Source organism: Propithecus coquereli, unplaced genomic scaffold, assembly GCF_000956105.1.
Source record: "Propithecus coquereli isolate 6110/MARCELLA unplaced genomic scaffold, Pcoq_1.0 Scaffold218, whole genome shotgun sequence".
NCBI classification, from domain to species: Eukaryota; Metazoa; Chordata; class Mammalia; order Primates; family Indriidae; genus Propithecus; species Propithecus coquereli.
The window spans coordinates 5,095,360-5,111,698 of NW_012146967.1; the positions used below are offsets into that span (position 1 = coordinate 5,095,360).

The 16,339-nt window shown below is 52.3% G+C and overlaps 1 protein-coding gene across 1 annotated transcript; it reads left to right on the forward strand.

Annotated features, from left to right (window-relative positions):
• The first annotated feature begins 5,731 nt into the window (after nucleotides 1-5,731).
• On the forward strand, nucleotides 5,732-13,868 carry HMOX1 (heme oxygenase 1). The gene is made up of 5 exons (XM_012644716.1): nucleotides 5,732-5,823; nucleotides 7,039-7,159; nucleotides 9,567-10,058; nucleotides 11,220-11,319; nucleotides 13,123-13,868. Exons 1-5 carry the CDS (start codon nucleotides 5,801-5,803, stop codon nucleotides 13,251-13,253), a joined length of 867 nt encoding a protein of 288 aa, XP_012500170.1. The 5' UTR covers nucleotides 5,732-5,800; the 3' UTR covers nucleotides 13,254-13,868.
• Nucleotides 13,869-16,339: the final 2,471 nt, after the last annotated feature.

The following is a 16,339-nucleotide window of genomic DNA, read 5'->3' on the forward strand; positions in this document are numbered from 1 at the left end:
TATATTTTTTTTTTTAGTTGTCCAGATCATTTCTTTCTATTTTTTAGTGGAGACGGGGTCTCGCTCTTGCTCAGGCTGGTCTTGAACTCCTGATCTCCAGCAGTCCTCCCACCTTGGCCTCCCAGAGTGCTAGAATTATAAGCATGTGCCACCCTCCTTGCCAGGCCTCATGGCGGTTTTAATTTGTATTTCCTTAATGACCCATGAGGTTGAACACCTTTTCCTGTACGTAGTTACCATCCAAATATCTTCTCTGGTGAGTTGTCTGTTCAAACTTCTTACCCATTTTTCTTGTTCACTTGTCTGTCATCTTACTAATGAATCATACAAGTTCTTTATTTTAGATACAAGCACTTTGTTGGATATATGATTTGCAATAATTTCTCCTAATCTCTGGCTTGCTTCTTATAGTTTGTAACTGTGTCTTTTGAAGAACAAAAATTTTTTATTTTGATAAAGTCCAATTTATTGATTTTTTTCTTTATATTTTGTGCTTTTTTGTGGTGTATTTGAAAATTGTCACCAAATCTGAGGTCATTAAGATTTTCTCTTAGGATTTATTCTACATATTTTATAGGTTTAGCACCTTCATTTAGGTCTGTGATCTGTTTCTGATGAACAGCCTGGCGAAGGGGTGACAAAGGGCATTCCAGGTGGGGGAACCACCTGGCCCAGAGGCAGGACCACCTTGCTGCTTCAGGGGCTGGTAGGATTTCTCCGTCGCTGGCACGCATGGTCTGAGGGACAAGTGGGCGAGATCCCTCCTGCTGGACAGACGGGCAGGTCTGGATGGCCGAGGACCAGGTGTGCCAGGCTAAAGAGCTTGCACTTTATCCTAAGGGAAGTGGGAAGCTACTGAAAGGTGTTAACCAGAGGAGTGGTGCAGTCACCTAGGTTGCTTTATCTCCAAAATCAGGGGCAGGAGGAGGAATAAATGAGATAAAGAACAGAGTCCCACCCTGTTCTCCGGCTCTTTTGTGCCAGAGGGCTGGCTCTCCTACGCCTCGGAGGAGGCGGCTGTGCCAATGGATCCTGCTAAGCAACCTGTACCAAATTCTAACATTTCCTGTTGGATTGTCATCTTTTATTACTTCGGGGGAGCTCCTTTGTTAGGAATGTTCATCTCTCATCTGTTATATGTGTGGCAAACAGTTTCTCCGGGTCTGTGAGTAGGGTCTCAGCTTTATCAGTGGAGTCTCTTACCATCAGAAGCATTTACCATTTTGCAGTCCAGTCTGTAGATTTTTATTTTAATGATTCGGGCTTGTCTGCCCTGCTGAAGAAGGCTGTGTCCCAGCCTGTGGCAGAGCAGTCAGGTGGCGGATCACCACAGGGGACCCTGCCCTGCCAGGTCAGGACATGTCCTTTCTGGGTATGTGTGGGGCATGGGTGTGGTCAGGACACCCTCAGTGACTTTATTTATCTGGGATGTCTGCTGCTTGAGGACACCAAGGCAGGGTCTCCCCATTCTTCTTTCCCATCATCCAGCTGGGCCAAGTGTCCCCCCTCCGCTGGCGACTTGCCTTTGTTTTTCACTATTAGGGGTTTGGGAGCCACTGTCCTGGCCCCTCCCTGGGGCCCAAACCACTTCTGTTTTCTGGCAGCGCCTTGAGAACGCCGAGTCCTGATTTCCACATTCCCGCCCGAGCAGCTGCGTTTCTGCTGTGTCATGGTTGGGAGGGGGGACGCGCAGAGACAAAGGGAAGGCAGATTTTGCTGAGTCACCAGCTGCTTCCTCAGTTCTGCCCCCGGGGGGGGGGGAAAAGACAACAATAAACCTAGGCAGAAGGAACTGAAACTTATAGAAAAGGGCAAAGGCCTCTTGTTTATCTCTTACTTCTTTACACATTGTTTGCAAAGCCCTGTCCCTTAAATCTCAAAACTGACAGGTCCCACACTGGGCTCCTGAGCTACCCCCAAACCTCCCAGTTGCTTGGACCCAGACCTGGAGATTCCTTGACGCCTTTCTTCATCTCGTTCTCTGTTCTTCTCACATTCTCGCTGGCTCTCCCTTTCAAATATGTATGTCCTAGGCCACTTCTCACCCACTCCGATCCAGGCCACGTCATCTCTCACCCGGAGTGCTGCGCCAGGCAGCCTCCGCCCGGGGCCTTCTTCAGTCCAGTCTCACCCTCAGCAACCACAGCGATCCCAGGAAAACCAAAAACCAAGATGAGATCGCATCCTTCCTCACTCCAAAGCCTCCACATCCCCCACATCCCCACATCCCCCAAAAGCTCCCTGCAACAGCGGGCCAGGCCTGACTCGCTCCATTCCCCATCTCTCTCTGCCCTCCTCCCCTGCCCTGTCCCCCGCCCCACTCTGCTCCAGCCACATGACCTCTTTGCCACTCTTTGTCCGTGTCGGCCTGGGGGCCTTTGCCCCCTGCCTCCCACGGCTCCCACCCAAGGTCCACCCCACCTGCGCCCCCGCCCCTGTTAACGTTGCAGTCCATGGAGCCCTCACACGTCACATTTCTCTACCTGCGGCATCTGCTAGGAGATACACACTGGGGAAACAAGAGGTGAGCTAATCTGTTACCTGGTGCATCAGCATAACACTAAACCTATTACCTGGTGCACCAACATAATACTAAGCTATTACCTGACACATCAACTAACCTACTACCTGGCGGGCATTAGCCACCTGAGACCGCACCCCTCGGACCTCCCCAACTTAATAAAAGTGGGGAAAATCGGGTAGACGGGGCTCAGAATTTGGTGGCGAGACCCCTCTGAGCCCGCCAGCAAATAAACTTTGACTCTCTGACTCTCCATGTGCCGCTCTGTTTGTCCTTGGAACCACCTGCTGTCACACTTGCTGTAACAGAGGAGCAGCTGGAGAACCCCCCAGGGTCCTCGGGGGCCCTATCTGTCCCTCCCTGCTTCCCAAAGCTGAGGATCTGCCCAACTATGAGTAAGGCAGGCTTGGAGTGGGGGGTATCCGTTTCCTATTGCTGCCGCAACACATCGCCACAAACATTTGGCTTGAAACAGCACAGATTTATTCTCTAGGGTTCTGGAGGTCCGAGGTCCTCATGTGGGTGGGCTGTGTTCCTTCTGGAGCTACAGAAAAGAATCCATTTCCTCACCTTTTCTAGCTTCTAGAACCTGCCTGTGCTCCTTGGTTGGTGGCCCATCCTCCGTCTTCAGAGCCAGCAGCACGGCATCTTCCAGCCTCTTCCAGGCTGGCTCTGTCCCTCCCTTTCCTTGCCCCCACGCCTTCCGTGTCTGTAACCCCCAGCCTCCCTCTGTAAGGACTTAGTGGTTACATTAGGCCCCGGGGATAATCCAGGATAATCTCCCATCTCAAGAGCTTTGACTTAATCACATCTGCAAAATCCTTTTGCCTGGTAAGGTAACCTACTTACAGGCTCTGGGGACCAGGCTGCGGACATCTCTGAGGGGCCGGACATCTCTGAGGGGCCGTTATTCAGCCACCACGGGAGGAGGAAGGATGGCATTTGGATCCTTCAGTTGCTTGAGGAAAGGGGAAGTCAGGACGCTGAGTTGGCATAGGAAAGGGCCCCGCGCTCAGCTCAGCACTGGGACAGAGAGGACCGGGGCAGCTCTGGCCTGGCCCCGCCACCAAGCACTGTCTGTGTGTGGGGTCTGTTCCGGCCGAGTCTGGGGCTCCCAGAGAACTTGGAAAAGGGAGCAAGCCTGGACCGGGCACCAGGAACCCTGGGTCACTGGGATAGTCTGTCTATGACGGGGGCGGAGCCTGGCCAAGCCCCTCCCCTTCTTCGGGACTCTGCTCCCCTGCATTAAACAGAAAGTGGTCAGAGCACATGAGCGTTACCTTCTGGGGTCCCTGAATTGACAGGCTCGGATCTGTAGATGGCGAGCTTTCAGACCTTCACACCCTCCTCCCCTACGCTCCTGGAGCTTTTGTGAGAGGGCTAGGTGTGGTGGTCAGGAGCGTGGGGGCTGGCTTCAAAGTGCCGTAGACTGAATCCTGGCTTTGACATCACTAGCTGTGTGACTTGGGAAAATTACTTAACCTCTCTGCGCCTCAGTGCTTTTGTGGACAAAATGGAGATAAAAATGATGATTTTTATCATCCTTACAGGGATGAACCTTACAGGGCTGTTGTCAAGATCAGATGAGGTCACACACGTATTTTTCCCAGAAAGAGACCTGGTAGTATCTATCCATGTATCTACCCATTTATTCATGCGTTCGGTATTATTAACTGTCCCTGCCAGCACTGCTCCAGTCTGCGCATTTACAAAGCAAAGCAGACGAGGTCCCTGTCCTCAGGCTTTATATGCTATCGTCGGGGCTCAGAAAGTGACATCCCAAGACTGGCCCTCTGACATGCTGAGAGGCCCCGGAAGCTGCCTCAGAGTCAAGGTCCCTCTGACCTAGTCTCCCCAACCTCCCCTGCCCTCACCCCCAGGCACTTTCTCTGGAATTCCCTTGTCTGACCAAGAAAGCTTCTTTCCAAAAGAAATGCAATTGTCTTAAATTCTCTTTCTAGAGATCTCATCAAATAATCAGGAAAAAGATCAGCCACTGGAGGAGAGGACAGATTGGGGTTATCACCTCAACCAGGCTATTCTTTCTCCCTAATGACTCATTGCCCCTCAAAAGAATTATCTACATTATCACCAGCCCCAAGTTCTGTAAAGAAGTAAAAAAAAAAAAAACAAAACAAAGCAATTGTCCACAGCCTGGGCAACATAGCGAGACCTCCTGTCTCTAAAAAAAAAATTGTCTGAAGCAGATTAACGGGTGAAGTACAAAGAGAAAAAAAAAATTATCTACATTCCCCATCTTCTCCCTCCCTTGTACTCCACTGGGTGAGCGACCCTGTCTACCCGCAGTCCGGAGCAGTCCCCTTCATGCAGAATTAATTCAATGGGTGATCAGCGAAGGCCATGTCCACTCCAGTCCCCAAGTGGGCACTGGGGATAAGAGACAAATCAGACCAGACACACACTGGGAGAGTGTCCCCCACGTCCTGTCAGGGAGGCAGTTTGTATGACAGGTGTCCCAGGCCAGGTGTATACCAAGTGCCAACACAGCATGGAGGAGGTAGGTGGAGACTTAGACTACTCCCTAGGTTTGGAGTCTGGCCTCCTGCTTTATGCGTGACCCTGGGCACACCACTCATCCCCCTGAGCCTCAGTCTTGCCATCTGTAAAATGGGAGTGATCCACCCCCAGCAGGTAATTGTAGGGATGAACCATGATACCAGTACCGCCTCTAACACACAGTGGGTGCTCATAAAACAGGCCCTAAGTGTACATTTAAAGAGGGTGTGGGGAGGCAGGCTGTCAGCGCACAGTTGTGGGGGAGGTGACATTTTAGGGAACAAGTCCCTGACCTTGCCCACCAGCCTCTTGCTCTGAGGAGCGCTACCTCCCAACTCTCTAGAACCTTCTGGATTCCTGGAGTGTGCCAAGTCCCATCAATGGGTAGTGGGCTCTGGAAGCCCACAGTCACACCCAGAGCCCGCAGCTGCTCAGATTTCCTGAAGTTGGTTTTTTTTCTCTCTAAATGTCCTGTGGCCAGGCTTTGTTTTCCGAGGGTCACATGACCGCTCCGCTCCCCTCCACCCCGCGCTGGCCGGGGGCGGGCGGGGCGCGGGCCCCCGTGGGTGTCGCAACGTCGGGCTAGAAAGTGGGCATCAGCTGTTCGGCCGGCCCACGTGACCCGCCCGGAGCATAAATGGGCGGCGCGGTTACGGCTCGGCACGGTCACTGCGCGCCTCCTGCCAGCGTCCTCCGCGCCGCCGCCCGCGCAGCCAGCAGCCGGCACTCAGCACCCAGCACCCAGCGAGACCAGCCTCGCCGATGGAGCGCCCGCAGCCTGACAGGCAAGCGCGGGGCACGGGGCGCGGGGCTCTTCCCTTCCCGCCCGGCTCGCGTCTCAGTCCCTCCCTGAGACACAGCCGGGACGACAGAGCAGAGGGGCCGGGAACTTGGGCTTTGGAGTCAGAAAGAGCTGGGTTCGGATCCTTCCTGTGCCCGAGGGGGAGTTGGAGGGAGAAAGGGTGCTTCACATGCCTGGCACCCTGGTGTGCCATGGGTGACCAGATGGGAATGTCCCTATGGTATCCAACCTTTGAAGCAGCCAACTTTTTAATTTTTGTATCCAGCTTTGGAGGTGTGCTTGGAGGTGCTCTCTGTCTAGTCTAGGATCCCTGGGGCTCCCCCAGCCTAGTGGAGAGTGCTTGGTTCTTTCCGCGGCATCCACCTCTCACTAGCTGTGCAACACCTGAGAGGGGACGTCCCCTTGGCCATGGTATTCCTCACTTCACAGTTAAGGATTGCACAGTTCAGAGAGGCAACGTGCCCAAGGTTGCCCAGCCAGCAGGTGTCAGAGCCGGGACTTGAACTTTGTTCTTTCCACCTCCAAGTCTTGTTTATTCCCTTCTCCCAAGAATTTTTTTTTCTTTTTTGAGACTGGTCTTGCTATATTGCCCAGGTTGGCCTCAAACTCAAGCGATCCTCCTGCCTTGGCCTCCTGAGTAGCTAGGATCACAGGTGCACACCACCATACCTGGCTAATTTTTCCTATTTTTTATAAATACGAGTTCTCTCTATGTTGCCCAGGCTGGGCTCGAACTCCTGGCCTCAAGCGATCCTCCTGCCTCAGCCTCCCAAAGTACTAGGATTATGTGCCTGACTTTCTCAGGCTTTTTAACCAAACACTGTGATGATGAGCATAACATCATAGGGGTTGTGAGATTTGTGCCTGAAACTTCAACAAAATAAATGGATTAAATACGGGGTCCAGAAGCCAATGAGAGCAATTAAGACGTTGGCGATGAGTACTCTCATGGCCTGCTGCTGCTCTGGGCTACGCTGTACCTCTTCCTCAATATCACTGGGACTAACTGATTACAGGGTTTTCCTCCTTGGTTTTGGGGACTATATGATGTAGTATTTTAATGACTGGACAGTGTTTACGAGCTGCATCTGAAATGAATAGGAAACATGGCCTGTAGGAGACTGGGAGTCTTTTGAAGGCCTTCTGACAGGTGGTCTGGAAGAACCCCATCCTCACCCTCACCCTGCTTCCTCGGCAGCATGCCTCAGGATTTGTCAGAGGCCCTGAAGGAGGCCACCAAGGAGGTACACACCCGGGCGGAGAACACTGAGTTCATGAAGAACTTTCAGAAGGGCCAGGTGACCCGAGATGGCTTTAAGGTATGTGCCCAGGTGGGACGAACCCTGGTGGAGGGTGTGGCAGGTGTGGGGTATTCAAGGCTCAGGCTATATAGCTTAAGTGGGGACTGGTGCCAGGGATGCTGAGGGACCAGATGGGCATGTCTAAAGGAGTCATCTTACAAATGATGATGCTGAGGCTCAGAGAGGGGTGGTGACTTACACAGGGTCACACAGCAAGTTCATGGCCTGCTATGTAATGTTGTGGAGGGGCTGGGCCAGCAATGCCATCTACTGAGCACCTGTTCTGTGTTGGGCATTTTATACACTTGATTTCTCATCTGTGCCTCAACCCTGATGAGAAAGATGAGGAAGGGGAGGCTCAGAGAGGTCAAGTGACTAACAGACAGTCACACAGCCAGTAAGTAAATGGAAAAGGCCAAAATCAAACCAAGACGAGTCTCATTTCAGAGCTTGTGCTCTTTCCTAATTCTAATTTGCCTCTGAAGACAAGGGGTAGTGCGGATTCGAGCCCTAGCAGGACCATATAACGTGAGACTGGGGGCGCCTCATCTAACCTCCCTAAGCCACCTTTTCCTCATCTGTAAAATGGGATTTCAACATCAGAGTTTTCTTAAGCACTGGCTATGTGCTAGGCGTTGATTTTGCTGTTTCTTGGCACTGTTGTGAAATGCATGCAAATGAAAGGAAAGTGCTTGACAGAGAACCAGACAGGTGTGGGGTGTTGAGCGTCAGTGTGGGGAAAAGCCTTGCTCAGGCTGAACAGAGGATGTGTTAACCCCGTCCTTTTGCAAACTGCTACCTCCCCCCCAACATGAGAGATGCCTCGGTGGGGGGAGATATTTTTTTTTTTTTGAGACAGAGTCACACTGTGTTGCCTGGGCTAGAGTGCCGTGGCGTCAGCCTAGCTCACAGCAACCTCAAACTCCTGGGCTCAAGTGATCCTCCTGCCTCGGCCTCCCGAGTAGCTGGGGCTACAGGCATTCGCCACCATGCCCGGCTAATTTTTTCTATATATTTTTAGATGTCCAGCTAATTTCCTTCTATTTTTAGTAGAGAAGGGGTCTCACTCTTGTTCAGGCTGGTCTCGAACTCCTGAGCTCAAACAATCCACCTGCCTTGGCCTCCCAGAGTGCTTGGATTGTAGGTGTGAGCCACCGCATCCAGCCGGTGGGGGGATATTTAACGTGCAGTTCTAGGGTGGCTGGGTCCCTTGAATGTGTAACGAGTCTTCCTCATCCTCCTCCCTGCACCCTCAAAAAGACGTCATACACCCAGTCGCTATAGTGTGACTGGAGGCAAGGAGGGCAGGGAGGTGACCACCGGACTGTCCCATCCCCAGCTACCGTAGACTTTGGATCTTGCCTCTTAGTCACAGAGTTCAAAGTGGGCACCAAGATCCATGCGAGAACCCGGTGCTCACTGCACCACGTTGGTGGAGGTAGCACTTATCATGACCTCTCTAATTTGAGCGCTAAGTGCCAGGCTGCACCCTGCACTTTGACTGCATCACCTCTCTTAACCCTCACACCAGCCCTGGGTAGTATGTGGCAGGAGAGGGAACTGAAGCTTGACTTGCACAGAACCACACAGGCCTCAGATCATCTCCCACTCCAGGGAAGGACGCTGAGACCAGAGAGGGAAAGTGGCTCACCCACGGCCACACAGCTGAGGAGTGGCAGAGCTTAGGTTAGAACTGGGTCCGTCACACTTGAAAACCTTGGCTTTTTCCTATCAGGCTGCCTGGTTTTCTGTCCCTTTAAGGACTAGGGCAGTCATGAATGTTTATGGCTCAGAAATAACCTCAACTGGAACATCTTAACTTTGTCCTTCTTCAAATTCAAACTAGAGTATTAATGTGTAATGGGAATGAGTTCCCCAAGCCAAGGTGCGCTCGGGGCCTGTCGCCCCAGCCCAGTGTCCAGAGGTGGTGGGGTTCAGAGTGGGCCTCCGGGAAGGAGAATTGTGTGCTGCAGATGGTCACCCAGAGGTCAAAGGCCAGAGGCACCTGGTCAGCTTCCTTTAAGCATGTTCATTTCAGGTATTCCCCTGCTCCAGAGCCATGATGGCTCCTGAGGAACGCCTGGTCTTAAATCCAATTTCATTTCTTACTCACTGTGCTACCTCAATGTGTCATACCCTCTCTGAGCCTCAGTTTCCTTTCCTGTAAAATGGGAATAGCAATTCCTTTGCTGGATTTTTATGAGGATTAAATAAGGCCACATGTTTTACCCAGTGGGGTAAAAGGGTTTTAGGTGAGAGAGTGCGTGATCGCATTTTTCTATTGTGAAAATCCCTGTGGCTGCTGTGTGGAAAGGCTGGGGGTATAGCAGGAGGCAGAGCCCAGCTGAGAAGTGGAGCAGTGGAGGGGAGGGACCAGGCGGGGTCTTCTGTGTGGCCGGGCCTGACCTGCTCCCTCTGGCTTCAGCTGGTGATGGCCTCCCTGTACCACATCTATGTGGCCCTGGAGGAGGAGATCGAGCGCAACAAGGAGAACCCAGTCTACGCGCCCCTCTACTTCCCGGAAGAGCTGCACCGCAGGGCCGCCCTGGAGCAGGACATGGCCTTCTGGTATGGGCCCAGCTGGCAGGAGGTTGTCCCCTACACGCCGGCCACGCAGCGCTACGTGCGGCGACTCCACGAGGTGGGACGCACGGAGCCCGAGCTGCTAGTGGCCCACGCCTACACCCGCTACCTGGGCGACCTGTCTGGGGGCCAGGTCCTCAAGAAGATTGCTCAGAAGGCCCTGGACCTGCCCGGCTCCGGCGAGGGCCTGGCCTTCTTCACCTTCCCCAGCATCGCCAGCGCCACCAAGTTCAAGCAGCTCTACCGCTCCCGCATGAACTCCCTGGAGATGACCCCCGAGGTCAGGCAGAGGGTGGTCGAAGAGGCTAAGACTGCGTTCCTGCTCAACATCCAGGTGAGGGTCTGGCAGCCTAGGGCAGCCGCTGCCTCTTGCAGCCCGTCCTCTGCGAGTCACTTCTCTTATTGTAGGGGAGGGCGCTGGGGGTCTACATCACTAAAGTCCCTCTGGCAGCGCCTGGCACAGGGGAAGCCCTCAAACATTAGCTACTGTCATCACGGGCATGAGACTCGCGGTGAGAGAATCACTGTCTGCCGGCAGTCTGTGGCCACGTGTAAGTCATGTGTAGTTGTGTGTAGCCAGGTTGGCACTGCCAGAGTCACAGGTGCTGGAGACACAGCCTCTACCTTCCAGGGAATTTCAGTCCAGCCAGGGAGGCAGTTTGCCATCTTTCTACAAGTGCCCCAATTCCAGGGGGAAGATGGAGTTTGAGCAAGGCCTTGAAGGCCGAATTCTTGGGCGGAGGTGGAGGGGTGGGGTTCCTTCTAACCAGAGAGTTAGTCCTCTCGCCCTTCCCACCAGCTGGAGGCACCGGGGGAGCTGGGCCTCTGGCTCACGCCCTCCAGGTTCCCTGCTCCCACCCTTGCATCGCCCCTGTTGTGGAGCGAGGCCCCTCCCTTGCACCCCCACCCCCTAAATCCAATCAATCCTCCAGGAAAAACTGTGTCTTTCAGAGAAGTATAGTCAAAGGAACAGGGGATTTGGAGTCAGAGCCCCCTGAGCACTGGCTCTTGGTGCCTGGCCTCTGGGTTAGTCTCAGGAAAAGCACGTAGCCTCTGGGAGCTGCCATTTCCTCATCTGCAAAACTAGCCTAATAAATACCATTCAACATCCATTCACCCAAGGATGAATCTCACAGATACAAAGTCGGGTGAAGAAAGCAGCTGCAGAAAGCGTGCCCAGACTACGATACCAGTCGTATATTGTTTCAGAACAAGCAACACAGCGCTTTGCATAAGGCCAGGACTAAGGGCATGAATAGCCACGGTGAACTCTAAATCCAGGAGAGCTTTTACTGGAGGGAAGGGAAGAGCAGGCCAGGGGCGCCAGCTGTGCTTGGAGCACCTTATCGCTTGCGGTGGGTGAAAGGGACAGGAATGTTCAGTATTTTTCTTTTGAGTTCTAAAATATTTCATAAGAAAACTTCGAGTCGTACCTTCAGCCGGGGCCTGGCAGCATCTCTCACTGAGATGGGCATATGTGTCTTTTGCCTTTTAGCTCTTTGAGGAGTTGCAGGAGCTGCTGACTCCGGACACCAAGGACCAGAGTCCCTCGAAGGCAGGGGGGCTTCACCGGCGGGCCCACAGCAGGGCGCAAGGTGAGGGCTCCGTGGGAGGGGGACATAGCCTGGCCCGCTGTCTCTAGTATCTCTACTCTCCCGTCTTCTGAATGTTTTATGTGAGAAGTAGAGGGCAGGCAAAAGGGCCTGTGCCAACCTTCAGCGTGTGGCTCCGGGCAAGCCGTGAGATTTCTCCATACCTCAGTTTCCCCACCTGGAAAATCCAGAGAGGTCGAGCTAGTTCTAGTTCATTGGCTCAACAGTGCACAAGAACCCCTCAGAAGTCATGGGCAACCCCTACCCGCTGACTTAATTTAGACTCCCTTTTAGGCCCTTTACAGGTTCCTGAGCAGGCCCCCTGATGTGGGCCAGAGTCAGGGCACCTGTTTCAGCTGTTAACCCACTGCAGGAATATGTGTCCCTTCTGAGTCTTGCGTGTCGGCCCCTCCCTCGTGTGCCTTAGACGGCGATCAAGGCTGTGGCTGTAGTGAGAACATCTGGGAAACGTCCAAAAAGACCAAAGTGCTCCACAAAATGTACCTTCACCAGGCCTAGCACACCGTGGGAAGGAGTGTGGCTTTGGGAGCAAGTGGGAACCCACTGGTAGGCTACTTTAGGCCTTCTCTCCGAGTGCCACCCCAAGCCACCTGGCCTGTGGCTTTCCACCCGTGCCAGGGCCACGTGGACCCTTCTGCTGGTGCTTTGTGCCTAGGAGGGTTGGGATGTGGCCAGTCTTGATGGGACTGGCTACCCGGTGGGGTGGGGGACTTTGCCCTAAGGCAGCAGTTCTTAAAGTGTGGTACCCTGGGGTGGGCGTCCCAGTACCCCCTCAGGGGGTCTGTGAGGTCAAAGTTATTTTTATGCTATTATCACTATTTTTTGGCCTTTGTTTACTCTTTCTCATGAATGCATGTTGGAGTCCTGCAAAGGTGACATGGCACATGGTGACCTCTCGGGGATCTGATGGCTCCTGGAACGTGTGCCTGTGTGTCGTTGCGTGTGAAGAGTTTCTCGCTTTTCATTTCTGATGTGGTCAATAGCAATAGCTATACTCGCACAAGCAAAAGCTCTCCTGGATAGATAACTGGTCACCTTTGAGTATAAAGTAGTCCTGAGACCCAAAAGTTTGAGAACTGGTCCCCAAGTGCATCAGAAGGAAACTTGAATATGAACGACAATGTAAAATGCAGCAGGGCACCTGCCTGCTTGTATTCCCCGCAGCTGCAATCCTGGGCCACCAAGCTGGGGGCCCTGCTTCCTCCCAGGAAGCCCCTCCTGTAGATGCCCAGGGTGGAGCCAGGATCCAAACCCAGCTGGTCTGGCTCCAGAGTCCTCGCTGGGCTGTGTCCTGATTCTAAGAACCCAGGGAACACCCACTCTGTGCCTGAGGAGGTGGAGACGGCCCACCCACCCAGACTGCACGGCTGGCTCTGGCCTGTCCCATGTAAATGAAGTTGGATTTTGACCTCAGAGCTCCGGCTTTCTAGCTCCTGCCCCATGACCACCGCCCTTAGAAACTGAGTTTGAAGTGAGGATTTACAGCTCAGACCTATTCCTAGTAGCAGGAAGGACTCTGAAAACTATGCCTAGGGCCTGAGAACATCCTCACAATGTGGCCCGGCTGAACGTGGGAGAATGGGCAACTTGGAGAATTAGTAAGCTCCCCATCTTTGAAAGTATGCAAGCAGTGGCCAAAAGGACACCTGTCCATGCTCTAGCAGAATCCTGGCATTGGGCAAGGACTGTGCCAGAGATGCTGCGGCCCCTCTGCTGGGCTTTTCTGTGTGTCAGACTCCCTGACACCCACCGACCTGTTGTTGACCTTGCCTCTTTCTCTTTCAGACGTCACCCCTTTGGAGACGCCCAGAGGGAAGCCCCAGCTCAACGTCCTCTCCCAGGCCCCGCTCCTCCGATGGGTCCTCACACTGAGCTTTCTGGTGGTGACGGTTGCTGTGGGGCTTTATGCCATGTGAATGCATGTGTGCTGGCTCCCAGGGGCCATGAACTTTGTCCGACGGAGGGCTTTCTTTCTGGAGAGGGACAATCTCTTGGCTGGCTTCTTGGGCATAGGAAGCTTTTGGGGCCCCCTCCCCCAGCCCTCCTGCTGTGTCCCTCTCTCTGGAAAGGAGGAAGGAGCCTGTAGCATCTTTCTAACCCAAAAGTACATCCAGCCAGTGGCCTGACCTTCAGAGTAGGGCGAGGGGCCCGGCCCTGCCCCTCAGCATCCTCAGTTCCTGCAGCAGAGCCCAGAAGACGTGGCCAGAAGTGGCAGCTGTCCTGAACCTCTAGACACTCCCTAGTTTCACAGTATTCTTGTTGACATAGGCGTAACCACTTTCCCTACGAGCTATGGCAATTTTTATAGAAACGTGTAAAGATGTTATGTCTTGTGTTTCTTGTCTTGTTTGTGTTGGAGCCACTCTTTGTTCCCGGCTCAGCCTGAAATGTATTTTATTGTGTTCTGTTGTTTTTATAGCAGGGTTGGGGCAGTTTTATGGGGGGTGGAGGGGTGGGGAGGGAGATGTTTAACAGCACTGTGGCCTTGGTCTCTAACTTTTGTGTGAAATAATAAATGACTTTGTCTGATAGTAACTTGCAGTGTTTTTCATGGGCTCTGTTATCCTTGGGGAGCTGACCTCTCCCTCGCTTGTTCCTCCAATGCCTGGTGGGAGAGGTGGTGATGGTGGGTTTGGCCAGAGTTGGTCATTTGAGAATTCGGGAGGTGAGATTGAAGCAGGTGATGGGCGAATCATTGTGTTGAGCCCTGCTTGAAGGGAAACTCACCTTTCCTGAGGATGGGGTTGCCTGTTAGGTGGAAATGAGCAGATTCTGGGATAAAATTTATGTCTTCTGTCTAGAGACTCTTGGGGACAGGAGTAAGATCCCTGCATTCAAATCCTGCTTTGAGATTAGTTACATAACCTCTTGGGGGCTCCATTTTATCATGTGCGACATGAATATACCTACCTTGCCTGTCTTGGAAAGCAAATGAGATGCATGTTAAATGCCAACACTGTGCACTGTTAGCTCCTGCTATGCAAGGAAGGAGGCCAATGGTTAGTGATTCTTGTACTATGGGAGTCATCTCATTTATGTCGTCTCTATGTTGAGGGGTGTTGCCACTCTCTGAGGGTCAGGAAGGATTTCAGCCAGGTCTGTCCAGCTCTAGAACCCAAGCCTTAGCCAGTGCCCTAAGTCCTGAAAGCAACTGAAATCCTAGAAAACCCTGCACTGAAGGTGTACTGGGCAGAGCAGGGGACCAAGACATTTCCTTATCCGACTAGAACCTGAGGACTGAGAGTCAGGAGACCTTTGTCCCTAGTTCTGACTGTGTCACTAAGTCTGGAACCTTGGCCAAGTCACTTCAAGGTTCATTTCGTTCATTGGTAAATAAGAACAATACACCTACCTCCCGCACTTGGTGGGAGGATCCAGTGGTTTCCGAACACCAGTGTGTGCGTGGTGGCATCAGAATTGCCCGGAGACACTTAACCATTGAATCCAGAGCTCCACGCTGGGAGGTCCTGATTCTGGAGACCTGGGGTGGGACTCAACGGTTATGAAAAGAATTGATGTTTATGAAGAAAGCCCTGGGAGATTCCAATGTGCACCCAGGTCCAGGAGCCACTCTTTATGGGATTATGTGTGCAAAGCATAGGCATTCGAATAGCAGCTGCAGCTCGCCCTCCCTGGGCCCAGTTCCCTCATACGTGAAAAGGGCCTAGACATTCATTGTAGTGAGGAAGGGGGGGAGGGGAGAGGGGAGAGAGAGAAACCATGTCGAACTCTAATAAGAGAATGGCTGAATAATTTGTGTTCTATCATTTGTCAAACAAAGCCAGACACTAGTAAAAGTGGTAAAGACAGATTTTAATCAGTAATAACAATTGCAATAGGGAAGAGTCCAGTATGAGCTGAACTCAGCTTTGATTTATACAGAGGTAAATGGGTATTTTAATTTCTTTTTTTCTTTTTCTTTTCTTTCTTTCTTTTTTTATTTTATTTTATTTTTTTTGAGACAGAGTCTCACTCTGTTGCCCTGGCTAGAGTGAGTGCCGTGGCATTAGCCTAGCTCACAGCAACCTCAAACTCCTGGGCTCAAGTGATCCTACTGCCTCAGCCTCCCGAGTAGCTGGGATTACAGGCATGTGCCACCATGCCCGGCTAATTTTTTCTATATATTTTTAGTTGTCCGATTAATTTCTTTCTAATTTTAGTAGAGACAGGGTCTTGCTCTTGCTGAGGCTGGTCTCGAACTCCTGAGCTCAAACAATCCACCTGCCTCGGCCTCCCAGAGTGCCAGGATTACAGGCGTGAGCCACCGCGCCTGCCCTTCTTTTTTTTTTTTTTGAGACAGGGTCTCGCTCTGTCACCCTGGTTGGAATGCAGTGGCATCATCATAGCTCACTGCAGCCTCAAACTACTGAGCTCAAGCGATCCTCCTGGACCCAGCTTCCTAAGTAGCTAGGACTACAGGCAGGCGCTATCCTGCCTGGCTATTTAGAATGGTCATTTTAAAGAAAGATTGAGGCCGGGTACAGTGGTACACCCCTGTAATCCCAGCAGTTTGGGAGGCGTAAGTGAGAAGGATTGCTTGAGGCCAGGAGTTCCAGACCAGCTGGGGTGACATAGCGAGACCCCAACTCTACAAAAAATTAAAAAATTATTGGGGTATCCCACAGAGACTAGGAGACAGAGGTCGCATCCTCAGGTGCCAACGGGAACAAACAGTAAAAATTTATTGGCAGCTTTGAATTTTCTTAGGCAGCCACTTTAAGGGTGGCCTGGAGCTATTAGAAACTGTTAGTGTTGGTTCACATCTTTATAGATAAAGGTTGAGGCCTAGTGGAGAAGAGGGCACAGAGGAACCCAGCTAGAGTTTGGCCAAGGAGAGAGTCTTTGTCGTTATACTATGGAAGATTAAGTAGCTGTTAAAATAGAATGAGCTAACTCTATGTCTCTTTTTTTTTTTTTTGAGACAGAGTCTCACTGTGTTGCCCCAGCTAGAGTGCCGTGGCATCAGCCTAGCTCACAGCACCCTCAGACTCCTGGACTCAGG

Bases quoted from the DNA above. Each gene is read 5' to 3' on its own strand.
- HMOX1 (XM_012644716.1), top strand. From the start codon at position 5,801: ATGGAGCGCCCGCAGCCTGACAG. The intron at 7,160-9,566 runs GTATGTGCCCAG...CTCTGGCTTCAG, and splicing joins TGACCCGAGATGGCTTTAAG to CTGGTGATGGCCTCCCTGTA. The intron at 10,059-11,219 runs GTGAGGGTCTGG...TTTGCCTTTTAG, and splicing joins CGTTCCTGCTCAACATCCAG to CTCTTTGAGGAGTTGCAGGA.